We start from the raw sequence: 20,444 nt of genomic DNA on the forward strand, positions 1-20,444 counted from the left end.
GTGGTACAGGTGAGCTGACAGCTCGTCTATAAAGCTGGTTGATGGATGCACGAGAGTTTACTGTGCTGTCCCCTGTATGTTATGTATGTTTGACATGCTCTATAACTTAAAAGGTGGTAGGCAGTGAAAGTGGTGTCTAGAGAATATAGTTTTTAATGCTTACATTTAAAAGACAGGCTGAATGTTAGTAAACTAAGCATCCCATTTAAAATACAAGGAATTAAACCTAAAGAAAGTAGGGGGAAAGAAGTAATGAGAACTAATAAAGCAAAAAACAAAGAGGCAATAAGGAAGATCAAAAAGACAAGTTAGGCCCGGCCGGGCGTGGCTCAGCAGTTGAGCATCGACCTAGGATCCAGGCGATCGGCGTCCGATTCCCGGTCAGGGCACATGCTCAGGTTGCGGGCTCAAACTCCAGTCGGGGGCGAGCAGGAGGCAGACGATCAATGACTCTCTCATTATTGATGTTTCTATCTCTCTCTCTCCCTCTCTCCTCTCTCTGAAATCAATAAAGATATACTTAAAAAAAAAAAAAAAAGACGAGTTAGTCCTTTGAAAAGTCTTAAATACATAATATGGACATTAATAATAAGTGACCCCCCAAAAAAGACAAGGCAATGAATGGTATGTAAATAAAATCAGAAATGAAATAAGGTGCAAAATTTAAAAACATTTTTAATACCCTGAAAAAGTTTTGCCAGCAAACTGAAAACGTTGATAAAAACCAAGAAATAATCAGAAAATTATAACTTAACAAAACTGACGGAAGAAGAAAATAAAAAGCCTAAACAGACCTACAAATATTAAAGTAATTACATCAGGACAGGCATGCCTCAGAGATCTTGTAGGTTTGGTTCCAAACCTCAACAACAAGGTCTAAGTCTTGCAACAAAGCAAGTCATAATCTTTTTCTGCTGGTGGAGGAGGGTCTGCCTTTAGTTTCTAAAAACACAAAACCTGTGAAGCACAATAAAGTGAAGCGCAATGAAAGGAGGTCTGCCTGCCCCGCAAGTCTTCCCTCAAAGGCAACAGCAGGCCCACGTGGGCTTACAGGTGAGTTCTATCAGTCCTTCAAGAAACTTTTCATTAGCAAACTACACAAATTTCTATAGAAGGGGGGAAAAAAAGCTCCTTTCGCTCATAAAGTCAGTATAACCCCAACCAACCAAAGACAATTCAAGGGAAAAAAGCACAGATCACTGTCACTGGAGAAGAAAGATGTAAAAATACTAAAATATAGTAAACCAAATCCAGCAAAATACAGATATCTACGGTAAAAAGTAATGACTCAATTGTATTTATCCCAGCAGTGCAAGAGTAATAAAATGAGAAAAACTATAAATGTAATTGACCGTACTAACAGGCTGACAAGGGTTCAAGAGAGCCCTAGCATCTATGTTATTTGGGGAGGGGGGGGCGGGATTTAACAGAGGTTAACACCTTTACGAAACTTTCGCACACAAACTGTTAGCAAAACGAAAACAGAAGGAAATACTCAGAACCTGATAAAGCGTAGCTACTCAAAGCTTACAGCAAGCATCGCTCTTCATTATTTCCTTCAAAATCAAGAGTTAAAAAGGAGAGTCAACATGGTGACTTAGGAGAATCTGAACTCACCTCCTCCCGGGAAACACGGAAACCCCAACAGGGCTCCAGGTCACATTCCCGAGACCCACAGGCTTACAAGGCCGTGAGGAAGGGCTGCCGAAGGTCCGGGGAGCTCGAGCTCGAACTCACCGCCCTGCTGCTCGCTACGCAGGCAGCTGGCCCGTGAGGAGGGTCATTGGCCAATTTTAAAGCGTCGGCCTGAGGTGCACGCCTCTGATTTAGCAGGTGTGGAGGGGCCTGGGGCCCGCGGGCCAGGGCCGCAGCATCTCCCTGCTCCCCACCTCCTCCCCCACCTGTCCTTCCCCACCTGGCCTCCCCCACCTCTCCTCCCCCACCTCCTCGCCCTCACCCTCCCTCTTCTCCCCGCGCTTCACCCAGCCTGTGGGTGCCATCTGGCAGCGCCCTCCCTCTGCCCTGCTCCGGAGGGCGGGTATTTCCCAGACGGGAAGGAAGGAGTTTTTGTTTTTATTGAGCCAACATTGGTTTATAACATCATATAAGTTTCAGGTGTGCAACATTATCACTTGACACCTGTGTGTACTACATCACGCTCACCACCAAAAGTCTGGTTTCCATCTGTCGCCCTACAATGGACCCCTTGCTCATTGCCCCCTCCCCTCCACCAGCATTTCCCCTCTAGTAACCACCAATCTGTTGTCTTCCTCTGTGATTCTTTCTTTGCTTGTTTGTGGAGTTTTTTATAGTGTACATATAACTGAGATCATTCAGTATCTGTTTTTCTCTGTCCGACTTATTTACCTTAGCATTACACCCTTAGGATCCATCCACGTTGTCACATATGGCAAGATTTCATCTTTTTTCATGGCTGAGCAGCTGAGTAGCGTTCCAGTGTGTGTGTGTGTGTGTGTGTGTGTGTGTGTGTGTGTGTTCGCATCTGTTTTATCCATTCATCCATCGGTGGACACTTAGGTTGTTTCCATATCTCAGCCATCACGAATGAAGTTTCAGTGAACACAGGGGTGCGTGTATCTTTTTAAATCAGTGTTTCGTATTCTTAGGATAAATACCCAGAGGTGGGATAACAACCATACTGCAGTTCTTGATTTTAAGAGGAATATCCGCACCGCTTTCCATAGTGGCTGCACTAACTTGCACTCCCACCAACAGTCCACGCCGGCTCCCTTTTCTCTGCATCCTATCCCATGCTTCTGAGTGCTTGTCTTTTTGATGATAGACGTTAATAGCTGTGAAGTGATACCTCAATGTGATTTCAATTTTGAGTTGTATGACTTCTGTATTTTGTATATTAACCCCATCAGATGTATGATTTGCAAGTATCTTTTCCCATTCAGTAGGTTGCCTTTTCCTTTTGCTGATGGTTTCCTTTGCTGTACAGAAGCTTTCTAGTTTGATGTGGTGCCACTTGTTTATCTTTGCTTTTGTTTCCATTGCTGTTAGAGTCTAATCCACAAAAACATCCCTAAGACTGATGTCAAGCAGCTTACTGCCTATGTTTTCTTCTATGTATTTTATGGTTTCAGGTCTTATGTTCAAGTCCTTAGTCCACTTGGAGTTAATTTTGTATATCGTGTAGGAGTTCTATTTCATTCTTTTGCATGTGGCCGTCCAGTTTTCCCAGCACCATTTATTGAAGAGACTTTCCTTTCCCCATTGTATGTTCTTGTCTCATTTGTTGTAAATGAGTCTTTCCACGAGAGAGGCCACTTTGCTTCCAGGAGCTGCAGCCTGAGAGGGAGGCTCTGGTTTGGCACATTGCTTAGGGACCTATGGGGGGCTCTCAGGGAACATGTGCTGCCGCAAACCATCTCTGTGCTCTCCCTCTGCCTTTCTCCAGCTCACTAGTATCTCCCAGAAAGGAGCTTATGCCCTCCTCTAGGGCTCCCTTTTGGCAGCCGCTGCCAGGGAACACTTCTACATTGCCTGGCTCTGGTGGCCCGTGGGGCTTACACCTGTGGTTCTCACAGGGCTTCAGCCACAGAGGAAAAGTTCTTAAACTGCTACCACCCCCAAGACACAGCAAGAGGCAACAGACCCAGGAGCTCTTTCTGTGAAAGTGCCCTATTAGCTTATCCTCGTAACTGCCTGAGGGACAGGCTTCTAATTGAAGACATGACTATGGGCTGATTGTAATCCTTTCCAGAGACCTCAGAGATAGACACTATCTCTCCCTCCCCCTTGGCCATGCTCTAGAGCAGTATCACCTGAGGGGAGCTTTTACATGTACCTCGTACCCTGGTTTTTGTGGCTGCTGCCCAGGGGATTCCTTTGACTGCTTGGTCAAGGTGGCCAAGGAGAGCTGTGTTCCTGGGTCTCATGGGATTGTGATAAATGGAGAGAGAGTTCCCGACAGGCTACCACCCCCAGGGCACTGCACAGATAGTAGAGTGAAACACACCCCATCTTTCCGTGAAAGAGGTCTAGTTGCTTGTCTTGGAGCTTCAGCCCGAGGGACAGGCTCTGGTTTGTCACACAGTGAGGGGCCCACAGAAGTGCTCTCAGGGAAGACAGGCTGGTGGACACCATCTTTGCACCTTCCCTCTGCCTTATACAGCATACTGGCGTCTCCCACTTGCAGTCTGACACTTGCAGTTTCACTGGGAAGCATAGACTTGCATACTTTAAAACCTGCTGCCTTAGGGTCTGGCTTCCAAGCAGCCTAACTCTTGGTGCTGACTGAGCTCTTCTCCTTTGAGACAATGATAGGTTTTGTCACAGCCTCAGCTACTGGGAGCTATTAAAAACAATAGCCTGCTCAGACAATCACAAAAGTTTGAAAGACAACCAAGACTAGGGCAGAGCTGAATAATAAGGCTCATCTCCTACAAAAGGCCACTCATACAGGTGGCTGTTTTTTGTTTTTTAATTTTTACCTATTGATTTTAGAGAGGGAGAGGAAGGGGGTTAGGGGGAGAGAAACATAGATTTGTTGTTTCACTTATTTATGCATTCTTTGGTTGATTCTTCTATGTGCCCTGACTAGGGATTGAACCCAAATCTTAGCCCCACCAGGGCTAAGAGGTGGCTGTTTTATCTAATACATAGAAACCATCACAGAGAGTCAAGCAAAATGAAGAAACAAAGGACTATGTTTCAAACGAAAGAACATGATAAAACCTCAGCAAAAAGCATTAATGAAACGGAGATAAGTAATTTACCTGATAAAAAGTTCAAAGTAATGGTCAAAAAGATGGTCACTGAACTCAGGAAAAGAACAGTGAGAGCTACTTCAACAGAGATAAAAAATATAAGATAGTACCAAAGAGAAGTCATAGAGCTGAAAAATACAAAACTGAACTGAAAAATACACTAGAAGGCTTCAACAGACTAGATGAAATGAAAGAAAGGATCAGTGAACTCAAGGACAGCAATGGAACTCACCCAATCAGAGTAGCAAAAAGAAAAAAGAATTTAAAAAGAATGACGATAGCTTAAGGGACTTATGGAACACCACCAAACAGACTAACATTTGCATTACAGGGGTCCCAGAAGGGAAAGAGAAAAAGGGGCAGAAAACTTACTTGAAGAAATAATGGCTGAAAACTTCCCTAACTTGAGAAAGGAAATAGACATTAAAATATTTCTTTTAAAAAAGATATAGGAAGCCCAGAAAGTTCCAAATAAGACAAACCCAATGAGACCCATGCCAAGACACATTATAATTAAAAAGTAAAAAATTAAAGACAAGGAGAGAATCTTAAAAGCAACAAGAAGAAAACAACTTGTTACTACAAAGGAATCTGCCCACCCACTCCCGTACCCCATTGACTAAGACTATCAACAGACTTTTCAGCAGAAATTTTGCTGTCTAGATGGGAGTAACACAATATATTCTACACATACTGGGGGTCCTAGTCAGAGCAGTAAGACAAGAAAAAGAAATAAGAGATGTAATAATTGGAAAGAAAAAAAAGTGACATTTACCAATACATTTGAAAATGTAAAAAATGGACAATTTTAAGTATAATTTTGAAAACTGTATTAAGGTAAAACTAAGCTTTTATATGATAATATAGGTGAATGTCTTCCTGATCTCTGGGGAGGGTAACTTATGCCATATGCCTGCATCATTTAATCTATTCCTCACAACAATCTTATAAGGCAAGTAGCAGTACTCCTATTTTATAGATGAGAAACTGGCATAAGAGTCTCAGTCATGTAACTAGTAAGTGGCAGAGTCAGGATTTTAATTAAGATCTATTTTTTATAGTCTATATGCTCTTATACTCTTTCTTTCCCTCTATGTATATATGTGTGTTTTTATATGTATGTATACATATATAATATACACATGTGTATGTACTCAATATATGTATACAGTATGTGTATGTATTATGGTCTCAATGTCTATATGCTATATATATGTATGCATGTACACACACACATTCTTCTTTTTTAATTTATTGATTTTAGAGAAAGAGGGGAAGGTAGAGACAGACAGACAGAGAAAGAGAAACACTACTCTGTTGCTCCACCCATTCACGCATTCATTGGTTTACTCCTGTATGTGCCCTGACTGGGGATTGAACCCACAACTTTGATGCATGGGGACAGTGCTCTAACCAACTGATATACCCAACCAGGGCCCATACACCCACTCTTAATATGTGATATATAAATCCAAATAATTCTTCTTTTCTTTTTTTTAATATCTTTATTGACTTCAGAGAGAGGAAGGGAAAGGGAGAGAGAAGTAAAAACATCAATGATGAGAGAGTCATTGATCGGCCGCCTTCTGCATGTCCCCCACTAGGAATCAAGCCCGCAACCCAGGCATGTGCCCTGACTGGGAACTGAACCATGATCTCCTGGATCCTAGGTCGACGTTCAACCTCTGAGTCACTCTGGCCGGGCCCAAATAATTCTTGACAGACAGATGGTAGGTAGGTAGGTAGGTAGGTAAGCGTCCCTTCTCTCTACATACCACTGCACATCCCTTAATATACTGCCATGAGCAAATGACTAAACCACAAGATATTTCATCTATAACACAGGATTTAAAAATAATTGTACATACTTCATAGAATTGTTGAAAGAATTAAATGGGAAAATACATGTTAAGTACTTAACATAGTGCCAGGCTCAATACATGATAGCTATTGCTATTATTAACTACTATCTGTATTGTAGATTATTTGGTCTGAATTATACCCCATGCTTTCTCCTCTTCTGGGAATCCTCAATGATGAGAGTTGACATAAAGCCAAAGGGGTCCCTGGGTTGTATACAGACAATGAGTGTGCAACTATCACATACTTAGCTTTTGGGGGCTTTGGCCATAGAATGGCTCACGATTATTCAACATAAAGCTATTGAAACCAACTTCTGCTGCCCCAGAGCACAATCTGCTGATGTCCCTAGATTTAAACAGCCACTGAGTGGAGGGAAAGTGAGGAGGCAGCAACCAGGACATTTTATTCTTTCACTGCTCAAGGTCAAAGCAGGGAGTTTCCAGGCTCTGTACTTTGTTTTAAAACAGAACATATAGAAGTCAGGGAATAGGCATTTAAGCAGGTAATTCTACAGTTTTCTTTAAATTTGTGTTAAATAGTTGTATATTTTACTCACCACCACTGCACAGAGGTTATATTTAGGATGTTTCCGGAAAACTGGACAAATGTAAGGAGTAAGGTCCAAGTTAGTGAGTGGGTAATGAATATCTGTTCTCAGCTTCCTTTTCATTGTACCCAGAATGTCAAACCTGGAGCGATAATAAATGTGTGAAATAGAGAATGAGTCTGTGAACCACTCATGAATGAAGTCCACATACCTCGATCAGTGCTAAGTATGGTTCAAAGTACAGTGGTACCTTGGTTTTCCAGTGTCTCCACTGACGAACATTTGGGTTTACCAACACCGTAAACCCGGGGTAAATGCTTCCATTGTCCAACACGCCTCGGAAGTGGAACATGCCCCACGGCTTCTGCTGAGGGCAAGATCCTGAGGCCTAGCTGTTGGCTGTTGATCCCTCAATTTTCAAATATTTCAGAACTCAAACGGTCTTCCAGAATGGATTACATTTGAAAATCAAGGTACCACTGTAATTTCTTGGAAAGATTATTCAGTGCAGATCTGTACACAAATTTTTTTTCTTATCTACATACATTTAGAATCTCCACGTCCACAGGCCTTGCCAAAACTGAGCCTGGAGAGGGCCAGGAGCTTGAGTGAGGGTATGAGACAGTGCAGAGTCAATCCAGTGTGAGAGGAAGAAAGGGATAAGCCAACCGCAGCCCCAGGGCACCAGAAATCACACTGAAACCTCCTGGAGACCTCACTGCAGCAATGCCATTCACTCTAAGCACGCTGCCTCCGCTCCCCTTGCCTGGATTTCAGCACACATTGTCTTGGAGGTGTCCACCTTTCCAGCTCTGAGGTTTTAACATATCTTTAATAAGACGAAATTTCATGAAATGCTTGCCACATTCTTGATTTGCATCAGCAGTTCCAAAGCTGAGCCCCTATCAGAATCACCCTGGAGCTCCTTAAAAAATAAGTTAGGTTCGGCCCTGCCTGGCATTCTCAGTGGTTAGAGTGTCGGCCCACGCACCAAAGGGCTCGGGCTCAATTCCTGGTCAAGGGCATGTGCCTGGGCTGCAGGTTTGATTCCCGGCCTCAGTCAGGGCTCATGAGGGAGGCAACCAATCAATGTGTCTCTCTCACATGGATGTTTCTCTTTCTTTCCTCCTCCCTCCTCCCACTCTCTAAAAAAAAAAAAAAAAAAAACAATGGAAAAACTATCCTTGGGTGAGTTCTGGGTGAGCCTGAGATAGTCTTGTGCCAGAAAGCAAGAAATCTTGTTTGCAAAAACTAAGGGACTATCATATGACCCAGAAGAAATGAAAACTTGTATCCACATAAAATCTATATGCTAATGTTTATAGCAGCTGTATTCACACCTGCCTCAAACTGGAAACAACCCAAATGTTCATCAACTGGTGAATGGATAAATAACGTGGTACATTCATAAAAGTGAATACTACACAGCAACAAAAAGGAAGGAACCTACAACACACCACAACATCAATTAATCTCAGAAACACCAGGCTAAGTAAAAGAAGCGAAACTCAAAAGGATGCATATGGTATACATAAGGATGGAAATAAGACCAGAAGTTCTCAGAGGCTAAAGGTGGAGAAGGGATCGATTACAAAGAAGCATGAGAAAGCTTTTTGGGGTAATGGAAATAGTCTATATGTTGGCTGTGATAGCTACATGACTGTGCATTTTTTAAAAATTTTTAAATTTGTTTTTTAATCCTCATTGGAGAATATTTTTTTCATTGCTTTTCAGAGAGAGTGGAAGGGAGAGAGAGGGGGAGAGAGAGAGAGAGACAGAGAGAGAGAGAAACACTGATGTGAGAGAGACACATGGATTGGTTGCCTCCCGCACTCGCCCTGACCGGGCCTGGGAATCGAGCCTGCAACTGAGGAATGTGCCCCCGACCAGAATCAGACCTGGGACCCTTCGGTCCACAGACCGACACTCTAACCATTGAGTGAAACTGGCTAGGGTAGCTGTGTGCATCTTTAAACATTCATAGAACTGTGCATCTACAAAGGATGAATGTTGTACATGTAAATATTCTTTACTAAACCTAAACTAACTAATGAGGTAACAGGAGCTTGAACCAGCTCCCACTGGCCAATTTTAAACAATTTGAACATCAAGAAGAATGATAACAGCAATGGATATGAAACACATTAGGTTTAAGTATCCCTAGGTCCAGAGTGATACTAATTATAGCAAGAAACTACCCCTTGAAATGGTGAGAGCTTGCAGTCACCACCTTACCTAAGGGATCAAACCTGACATCATCAATAGTGGGATAAACTGTATGATGTGCCTCCTGAGGCAACGTGATGACAAGTACACACGTCCCCTATGCGAGATTATTGCTTAAAAAAAAAAAAAAAGTTTAGCTTGAATCTAACCATGGAGAAACACCAATGAGCTAAATCCAGAATAGGATATAATCTAAACAATGGACTCTGCAAAGGCTCAATATGAGGAAAAAATGGTTAAATATATAAAAAAGGGGAAAGATTGTTCTAGATTTAAAGAAATAGCCAAATGCAATGTATGACCCTTGACTGGATCCTAAATTAGATAAAAGTTATAAAAGACATTTTTGGGATGGGGGAATTTAGGTAGGGACTGTATCTTGGGTGATATAAAATTGTTGTCAAATTTCTTAGGAGTGATAATGGTGCTGTGATTATGTAGGACAATGAGCCTGTTCTCAGGTGGTACGTGGTGGAGTATTTGAGCATGAAACGCCACGGTGTTTGCATCTTGGAGGGAAGGGGGGAGGGAGGAGAGACAGAGAAAAGAAAGAAAATGTGGCAAAGTTCCACCAACTAATGAAGATTTTAGGGTATATGGGTATTCATTATATAGTTTTCAACTTCATTGTAGATTTGGAAGTTTTAAAATAAAAATTGGGGAGACATTAAAGATGGTAGCGGACTGAGTGGAAACTACACTGACACTCTCCTGGGACCAAACTGGAATTATAACTAAAATATACAAAAACCATCCTGAATAATCAACTGCAACTGAAGATGAGCTGGGGATATCTGTAATACTTTCAACAATAAAGATAAATCATAAATAATAAAAATTGGTAGGGGATATTAAAATTAAAATAGGAATGCTTAGACTTCACCTCAGACCTGTGGAATCAGAATCCACGATGGTGGGGTCAGGGAATTTATTTTTTAAAAGCACTTAAAGTGAATGCCAAGTGTACATCAACAGATGAACAGGTAAACAAAATATGATATACATGCAGTGGAATATTATTCAGCCATAAAAAAGAACGAACTTCTGCTACCCATGGATGAACCTTGAAAACATTATGCTAAGTGAAATAGGCCAGCAGAAAGAATAAACACTGTGTGATTCTACCTACACAAAGTACCTAAAAGAAGCAAGTTTATAGACACAGAAAGTAGAGGTTACCTGGGGCTAGGGGGATGAGGAACGGTGAGTTATTGCTTAATGGGTACACAGTTTTTGAAGTGATGAAAGGGTTTGGAAATAGCGGTGATGCAACAATCACAACATTGTGAATGTAATTAATGCCAACACTTAAAATGGTTAAAATGGCAAATTTTGTGTTACATATATTTTACCACAAATTAAAAAAAAAAAGAATGTAATATATTGGATACCATTGAATTGTACCCTGTACATGGGTATATTGCATGGTATTGAATTATATCTTGCTTGATAAAGCTCTTCAAAAAAAATCTGCCCACAAAATGTCAAAATCCATACCTTTTTAAGTGAAAGATCATTATTTTGGGTGCTTTGGAAATACTGGCCCTCACAGCCGCTTCTTGCTTAGTTTCACAGAAGGAACAGTGAATCTGGTTGTTCCAGGTCAGTGTGTCTTGTTGGAAAAAACACTGGAGACAGTCCTGTCGAGATAAAAAGCTTTGGGTGACCAAACTGGATCAACTGCAACCCAGACCGTTTCCACTAGAACTTGGGAAGGGCTTCGTAACTGTGACGCTGGCTTCCCTTCTTAGTGTCAGCAGGCTCAGGAAACGCCAGTGTCACAAGCTGCAGCCTGGAGAGGTGCAAAATCTACCTGCAAAGCAGGTGCTTCCTTCTCACTTCAGTCACTGAAAAGGATCCAAGTCCTCACCTCCCTTCTAATCTCTTAATCAGCATGTTAATGTTTCTGATTTACTTCAGAATAATATTGACTGTGAAGGTTCCTCTAACCGGTCAGGCAGCTGTTTTACATTGTTTGTCTTATCACAAAAGTGGCCTGGTGATTGGACAATGACCAGGTCTCAGTGTTTTGAGGGGCTGGCTGGACAATGACCACATCTCAGTGTTTCAAGGTGGCCCATAATAAAGCCAATAGAACCGAGGGATGAGATCCCACGCCCACAGGAGACTCCTCAGTGTAGCCAGGTACCCCAGCTCTGCAAACAGTTAACCTCAAGAAGGGGAGGAGCACAGATTCTGTTTTCAGTAGAAATGAAAGCACCTCACACCGAGTCTTTGGAATTCGTTTCCAGCAATCTTTAGCAGTTTGATCTGAGAACAAATCCAGTTCTGAATAAGCAGTAAGATTCTTTTCTCCAATTCTGGTTAATGTGTATCATTCTGCAAGGACACGCATTGCTCCCTGCCTCCAAACTGTTCCCTGCCTTCTACCACCAGCCCCCTCTGTTTACACATTAACTCTTGGTATCATGGTGAAGAAAATTCAAGAGGTAAACTAAGGCACTAGATTCCATTCTATTTTCCCAGCACATTCCCCAGCTTTTGTCTAAAATACAAGAGCTCATCTGGTTCCCAAAATGGACCTACAGACCTCTGAGGTAGAAAAGGGCCATAAAATTTTTGTAAGAAAGTATAAATTCCTTATATGCACCAAACTATGATAATAGCTCAAATAAGCCTCATTTATCTTTTCAATTTTACAACAAGACTGCTTTATTGAGTACATAGAAATACAACTGAATTTACAGTAACTTTTGGCTGCCTGTCGCTTTTCTTTTTTTTCTTTTTTTTAAATATATATCTTTATTGATATAAGAGAGAGGAAGGGAGAGGGAGAGAGAGATAGAACATCAATGATGAGAGAGTCATTGATCGAGCCTGCAACCTGGGCATGTGCCCTGACCGGGAATCGAACCCCAATCGCCTGGATCCTAGGTCGACGCTCAACCGCTGAGCCACGCCCGGCCGGGCTGGCTGTTGCTTTTTTATAAAATATTGTCATCATGGCTTCCAAACTTTTAAAAGTTATAACTCAGCCCCTTTCAGATTAGAAAATATAGGAAACCGCCCTAAGAAAATCCAGGGCTGGGAGAGAACCAGATAATGCAGGAGTAAGAGTCCCTACCTGGAGAGAGCACTTGCATTCTGATGGGATGGGGAGGGGGAGGACCGTGAAGACTTCATTCCTGTAGGTGCAGTTCTCACACTTCAAACACATGATGCTGTAATTGAGCTGCCCCTCAAACAGCCGGGTGACAATGGAGGACTCACTGGCAACTGTCTTCCTGCAGCATCTGGGGATAGGCCGTTTCTCACAGGATCTTCTTCGGTGGCACTAAATCAAGGGACAAATTGGCCCCAAATCAGCTAGTGGCTATCATAGTTTTTAAATAGAATGACTTGATTTTTTTTCTATCAGAATGAGACATTGCTGCCAGAAACCATATGGTGGATTCAGTCAATAAATAGAGTACAATCTTCTTAAAAGCATTTATTATTTGTAACTTTTTTCTAAATGTATTGATTCGAGAGAGAGAGATGAAGGGGGGAGAGAGCGAGAGAGAGACATCAGTTTGCTGTTTCACTTATTTATGCAGCATTGGCTGTTTCTTGCATATGCCCTGACCAGAGATTGAACCTGCAACCTTGGCACATGGGGACCACACTCCAACCAACTGAGCTACCCAGCCAGGGCATGTGTGACTTCTGATAATTCAGTTATTTCCCTCCTTAAGTGAAGCTGAGGAAAGGCAATACCCTGACCTGGTAAAACACACGGCCATGGCTCCATAAGTTGACAGCCTAATGCTAATGTGACCTTGGGTCCCGGAGGCAATTTCCCTGGGAAGAGTTCCTAGTTTAGCTGTCCAACGAGCTTTCAGCCATGCCGGCCCATCTAGAGGTAAAACCAAGGAACGTTATCTCTCCGCCAGTGCCTTCAGGTTATGCTCCTAGCTACTTCTCCTTTTGTTCAAAAACACTTTTTATTTTTATTTTTTAAATTATTTTTATTTCTTAATTTAAAAACTTTTAAAAATTACAGTATTCATTCAATATTATTTTGTGTTAGTTTCAGGTGTACAGAATAATGATTAGACAATCATATACTTCACAAAGTATTCCCCCTGATATTTCCAGTACCCACCTGGCACCTTACATAATTATTACAATATTACTGACTGTATTCCCTAGGCTGGACTTTATACCCCCGTGACTACTTTGTAACTGCCAGTCTGTACTTCTCAGTTTCTTCACCTTTTTCACCCTGTCCTCCAACCCCCCCCCTTCCCTCTGGCAACGGTTAGTCTGTTCTCTGTATCTATGAGTCTATCTATTTTGCTTGTTCGTTTATCTTGTTCTTTAGATTCTACAGATAAGTGAAATTACATGGTGTCTGTCCTTCTCTGACTTACTTATTTCACTTAGCATAATACACTCTAGGCTCATCCATGCTGTTGCAAATGGGAAGATTTCACTCTTTTTTATAGCTGAGTAATATTCCATTGTATATATGTGCCACAGCTTTCTCATACACTTGTTTATCGATGGGCATTTGGGTTGGTCCCACAGCTTGGCTACTGTAAATAATGCTGCAATAAACATAGGGGTGCATATATTCTTTTGAATTAGTGTTTTGGTTTCTTTCAGATATAAACCTAGGAGTGGAATTTCTGGGTCATAAGGCAGCTCCATTTTTGATTTTTTGAGATAACTTCATACTGTTTTCCATAGTGGCTGCACCGATCTGCATTCCCACCAACAGTGCACTAGGGTTCGCTATTCTCCACACCCTTGTCAGCACATGTCGTTAGTTGACTTGTTGATGAAGCCATTCTGACAGGTGCGAGGTGATATCTCATTGTGGTTTTCATTTGCATCTCTCTGATAATTAGTGACATTGAGCATCTTTTCATATGTCTATTGGCCATCCGTATATCCGCTTTGGAAAAGTGTCTATTCAGAGAAAATACTTCCTAAAAAGAGCAAATCTTAAATCTCTAAGGCAGCCTGATTTAACTGGCCTCGAGCCTGACTTGAACCTAGCTCATGCTCAGGAGCAGCATGGCTGGGAGCACGCCCTGACTTGCCAGGGACTTTACACACTTGGAAGATGCATTAGCTCCAGTGAGCTCCACTTTGCAGCTGTGCACACCACTCCACCTTGGCTTCCTTCTTTCATCATACCCTGCTTCTCAGGTCTGCTACCCTGACAGGAATTTAATGCCCCTAATTCCAAGTTTGGTCTTGGAAACCAGAACGTTCTTTATTTCAGACTGGCTGACAGTGAGGACCTACATGATTTTACAGACCACTACCCTCCCCTCTGGCTAAAAAAGTCCTACCATGAATATTTTATTGTTGTTGGATAATAAGAAGCTAGGAAAATTCCTGGGGAAATGGAATAGAGGAACTGAGAAAAAAATTAAACAAGGCCAAACAATTTAGGCAGCTTGTAGCCAGCTTGTGAATCACAAAACTTTGTCGTCCCCAACAAAGGACACTTGAGAGAAAATGGTTAATACCTCTCCTCCCTAACCAGAGAATACATAGCTTAAATTACCCTGGAACTGCTAAGGCAGGAATGGGGAAAGGGGGAGAAAAACAGGGAAGTTTATCTCACCCAATAAACAAAGAAGTCAGCTGTCTTAGGACTTGCCAAACAAGATGACCAGATGTATGTACAAACATCCCAAGATAAGCCACAACATTGTAGCAGGGGACTTTGAAATCTAGTCTGTTACCCAAGATATCCCACAGGGGAGCTTTGAAACCCATAGGGGGAAGGGTATAAAACCCCTTGAATCCCCACCAGGCACATGCTCAGACTAGCTGGGTGCCCGCTTGTCCTACATGCCAAGTGTGTTTTTAATAAATTTGTTTGCCTTGCTTCATTAATAAATTCACTTGCTTTGCTTCAACCCTGCTGTCTGTCACTTGTCTGAAATCTTTCTTGTGAGACTGGCAAGAACCGAGGAGGGGAGAGTTCTCCCCCTCTGACTCAGGGGGCTGTTCAGTAACATTATTAGGAGTAAAAATGAAAAATGGAACCGAGGACTGCAGATGAGAATGGTCAATGGCTATAGTGTGATCTTTTATGCTAAGTATTTCTTGGATGTTAGCCATGAGATAAGCTGGCATCACAAGGACATCTCCTAAAGTCAAGGACATATCTTTGGGGATTGTGGGTTTCCGATCAAGGCCAAAGACAGTGAGTCTTGTAATAAAGGCAAAAACTCTTAGTAAGTGGTGATTTCATGTTTTATTACATGCATGTCCTAACTGAATGAAGAACTCAGGTTAGGCACATTTGGTATGAAGATGAAATTTTGCAGTATATAGACCTGTCCTGTAATCTAATACTGAACTTAATCGTTTCTTGGGTTTGTAAGTTGTAAAGTTCAATATATCTCATGAGGAATAATATATTTTCATAAAAAATGTGATTTTCACTTTTAAAAAATAGTCCATGCGGATGTAATTTGAAAAGGAAACTATTTTAGTGGTTCCCACATGTTCTGATCACTAGAAATACCAACTGGTCTTTCCCAGAAGACAGCTCCAGACATTCTAACTCAATAACACTGGAGTGGGGGCCTTGGAATTGCTGTCATGAAAATCTTCCTAGGTATATAATGAATAAAATAAACTGATGAACAAAAGAGATCCAGAGAAACAGAAGCATGTAACAGACTGATGAATCTGAGAGAGAAGGCAGGGGTGGGGATAGGGTGAGAAGTGGAGGGGAGAGATTAATCAAAGAACTTATATGCATATATGCATAACCCATGGACACAGACAATAGTGTGGAGAAGGCCTGGGGGGGGGAGCTGAGCGGGGTGAAGGGGGTCAATAAAGGGGACATCTGTAATACTTTCGACAATAAAGATAAATTTTTAAAAATGTAGAAAGAGAAGTTAGAACTCAGGAATTCTTGCCTTACAACTAAATGTATTAATCAGCAAAAGAATATAAAACATTATCAATATAGTACTAAGAAAAAAATCTTCCTAGGTGATTCTGATGATTGGCTAAGTTTGGTAAATACAGACATATTCTAATACTAATTTGAATGTTCTGCTAGCACCTGTGCTTGGCACAGAGTAGGCAATATTGACTGGACAAAGAAATGAAAAATGAAAGTTCCTGATGGGGCTGAAGGTCTATCCTATTTCAAGGCTGTTCATTCTACTTACCTTTTTCAGAGATTCATGAAGTTCATTCAGGACATAAATCAAGAATTCCTGAGCATCCTGTTGTGTCTTTTTCATAAACGCTGGGTAGAGGTTGCCAAGAGCTGACCGAAATATTTCTGGTGACACACAGTCTGAGTCTCCAAGCCACATGTCTGTCATCACGTAGGCAAAAGCGGTGGCCACCTTACTGCAGTCCCTGGGAAGAAGGAAGGGGAATGTTTCTGGCTGCTTTAATAAAAGAGGGCACCTAAACACTCAAGCATGTGGCCACTAGACCACAAACGAAGCCTCATTAATTTCTTGGTTGACCTTCCCACTTTACTCACCCTAGAAATGGTATGTGGGGCGCTGCAGCTTCTCCTGACTTGTTTAGCCCTTAGTAGGGATTCCAGAAGGTTCCTTCCCTAACTTCGCCTTGGGGGGAGCAGGGAGAAGGGACTGGACTGCAGGGAACACAAATAGTCTTACTTTTGAAGAGCGGTGATGTACTTTCCGGAGAGAAAGTATTCCACCAGCGGCGAGATGCTGCAGAGACACTGTAAGATGGCATTCATGTAGCATGTGTTGCCCAGGTTCCGCAGGCCAGTCACACCCTGAAAATGGGGCTGGTTCTCGTCAGCCCTGTTAGCCGGACAGGCGCCACAGTGATCTGCACACTCGGCACTGTTGGTGCCACGTGGAAAGAAACAAAATACGTACAAATGACAATAAGTCTCTCTCGACCTCATGACTCAAAGATGAACTATTTTTTAATCCTCACCTGAGGTAAGTTTATTGACTTACCCTCAATAAGGGTAAGTCACTCCCTCTGGAGAGAGAGGGAGTGAGAGAAAAACATCAATGTGAGGGAGAAACATCGGCCGGTTGCCTCCTGTATGCCCAGACCAGGAATTGAACCTGCAGCCTTTCGGTGTACAGGCTGATGCTCCAACCAGCTGAGACACCCGGCCAGGGCAAGAAGAGATCTTAAAAAAGCTTCTGTCAAATAAATTCCCTCACAAGGACAGAAGTATTCAAACTTGGAGTCTAAAATTGCATTGCTTAGTCCAGAACTCTTTGAACAGTGCCTGCAGATAAATAAGCAGACAAAATTTCTCCCTATAACCAAAGCAGGAGGACAGAACATATTGTCCTTTCAGAATCCTAGAATTGCTTGGCTAAAAATGAACATTATCCCTCTAAATATCAAAATGTTGCCCTTTTTTGTGGGGCAAGTAATTTATTATTAGTAGTGATATAATATAGTATTTAATAATAGCAATAGCTATCATGAATTGAGCCTGGCACTATGTTAAGTACTCAACACGTATTTTCCCATTTAATTCTTTCAACATTTCTATAGAGTAGGCACAGTTATTTTAAAATTCTGTGTTATAGATGAGGTATCATGTTTAAGGGGCTTAGTCATTTGCCCATGGCAGTATATTGAGGGATGTGCAGTGATATGTAGAGAGAAGGGACGCTTACCTACCTACCTACCTACCTACCATGTGTCTACCAAGAGTTATTTGGAGTTGGACAACAAGGCGGCGGGGTAGGGAACAGCTGCACCCGCCGCCTCCCGCAACCACATCAAAATCACAACTAAAATACAGAACCACCGTCACTCAGAGCCTCCTGAAATCTGGCTGAACAGAAGCCCTACAACCAGGGAACTGAAGGAGCACCAAGAGCGGGAGGAGGGGCGGAGACGCGGGCAAATGGGGGCTAAATCCCAGAGCCACGGCCACAGGCCCACACCCGGTGCCGCGGTGAAACCCGGGTGGGAATCTTGGTGGTGGAGGTTTCCCGGAGGAGGGAGGGGTCCCAGCCCCACAGCAGGCCCCCAGCCCAGGGCTCCAGGGCCAGGAAGAGATGTCCCCACAACTTCGGGCTGTGAAACCAGCCGGACTGTCCCTGAGGGTCTCGGAGGCTGCCGGAGCCCCAGCAGCTCCTCTAAAGGGCCCGGCACGGACTCACTCGGACGCTCCCTCTGAGCCCAGCGCCGGGCAGCAGCCTGAAAGGACCCGGGACACTCGGGGAGGAACTAACCTGCCTGAGATCCGGGCGAGAGGTGGAGGGGCGGCTTCCTCCCAGGCAGAAGGGCTGGCAGAGGCCATGGCTCCTTTGGCGAGTCCTCCCGGCACACAGCCAGCACCTGAATCGCCAGCGCCTGACTCACACCTTTGGCCCCGCCCCGTGATTCCCGGAGGCCCCGCCCCTCCCCACCTGCAGCTCATCCAGGCCATTTCCAGGGGCTTTTCTATGCAAGTGGCCTCTCGAGCTTCACGCTTAGGACTTTCCTAAAATCTCTCAAACAAGCAGCAGCGGGCCCCATACAGCTTGATAAGCGGCCCCAGGCCTGGCACTAGCGGCAGCCTGCATTGGCTCATAGCTTGGCCTCTCCTGGACAATGCAAAGCCCAGCACAAGTAGCAGCCAACTAAGGTTTGCTGTGTAGCTCATGCTGGGTGGTCCTGAGCAAGGCACTGGCACAGGCTGACTTTGCATCTCCAGGGAGGCCCCAGAGACAGTGCACCTGGTGGTCAGACTTGACCACGCTGGATTACAACCCTACCACATCCACGAGTGACATACTCAAGGGGCACACTTGGTGAACACAAAGCTCCACTGAAGTAAATCCTGATCCATAGGGGTGTCTCCAGCACAGCAGCTCTCTGGCTGTAGTTGCAGCTGGTCCTCTGGGGGGGTCAGTTCCTCCCAGTGATGCCAACAGCAACCAAGGCTCAACTACAACAGGACAGTGCACACAGCCCACACAGGGAAGCATTTAGAAGGCCCAGCTCAGGTGACTGGGGAGGCTGAGCCACTGGACCCTACAGGACACCTACTACACAAAGCCACTCATACAAATTCCAGGAGACATAGCAGCTCTACCTAATACATAGAAACAAACACCTGGAAGCAGCCAAAATGTGGAGGCAAAGAAACATGTCAAAAAGGAAAAAACAGAAGAAATCTCCAGAAAAGGAACTAAATGAAATAGAACCAAGCAAGCTGCTAGACACAGAGTTCAGAATAATGGTTATAAGGATGCTCAAGGATCTTAGTAAGACTATTAAGGAAACTAGTGAGATCATTGATGACGTAATAAAGTACCAATTTGAAATGAAGGCTACACGAACTGAAATGAAGAATAATTTGCCCAGCCGGGCATGGCTCAGCGGTTGAGCGTCGACCTAGGATCCAGGCAATCGCGGTTCGATTCCCGGTCAGGGCACATGCCTGGGTTGCAGGCTGCAGCCAATCAATGACTCTCTCATCATTGATGTTCCTGTCTCTCTCTCTCCCTCTCCTTTCCTCTCTCTGAAATCAATAAAGATATATTTAAAAAAAAAAAAAAAAGAATAATTTACAGGGAATCAACAGTAGAGGACGCTGAGAATCAAATCAGCAATTTGGAACATAAGAAAAAAGAATCCAGAAATATGAAGATAACATAAGGAGCCTCTGGGACAACTTCGAGAGGCCCAACATTCTTATTATTGGGGTGCCAGAAGGAGAGGAAAAAGAGTAAGAAATTGAAAACCTATTTGAAAAAATAATGACAGAAAAGTTCCCCTACCTGGGGAAAGAAATAGACTTACAATTCCAATCATTTAGAGTCACAAACAAGAGAAACCCAAAGAAATCCACACCAAGACATCCTAATTAAAATGCCAAAGGTTAAAGACAAAGAGAGAATCTTAAAAGCAGCAAGAGAAAAGCAGTTAGTTACCTACAAGGGAGCACCCATATGACTGTCAGCTGATTTCTCAACAGAAACTTTGCAGGCCAGAAGGGAGTGGCAAGAAATATTTAAAGTGATGAAAAACATGGAACTACAACCAAGATTGCTCTACCCAGCAAAGCAATCATTTAGAACTGAAGGTCAGATAAAGAGCTTCACAGATAAGAAAAAGCTAAAGGAGTTCATCAC

General features: G+C 43.0%; 1 protein-coding gene across 1 annotated transcript in view; it reads right to left on the bottom strand.

Moving 5' to 3' along the window:
• The window catches only part of USP50 (ubiquitin specific peptidase 50), a gene marked incomplete at its 3' end in the record, with an annotated part of 42,694 nt that extends 25,111 nt beyond the window's left edge, over positions 1-17,583 (bottom strand). Inside the window, exons 1-6 of the mRNA XM_081137755.1 lie at positions 17,526-17,583; positions 16,995-17,189; positions 16,527-16,722; positions 12,458-12,667; positions 10,870-11,012; positions 7,156-7,288 (exon numbers count right to left, since the gene is read on the bottom strand). Coding sequence (XP_080993881.1) covers positions 7,156-7,288; positions 10,870-11,012; positions 12,458-12,667; positions 16,527-16,722; positions 16,995-17,080 — 768 coding nt within the window. The 5' untranslated portion in view covers positions 17,081-17,189; positions 17,526-17,583. The remainder of the gene's footprint in view (positions 1-7,155; positions 7,289-10,869; positions 11,013-12,457; positions 12,668-16,526; positions 16,723-16,994; positions 17,190-17,525) is intronic.
• Positions 17,584-20,444: the final 2,861 nt, after the last annotated feature.

This window comes from Miniopterus schreibersii (genome assembly GCF_964146895.1).
Source record: "Miniopterus schreibersii genome assembly, chromosome: 1".
Taxonomy (NCBI): domain Eukaryota; kingdom Metazoa; phylum Chordata; class Mammalia; order Chiroptera; family Miniopteridae; genus Miniopterus; species Miniopterus schreibersii.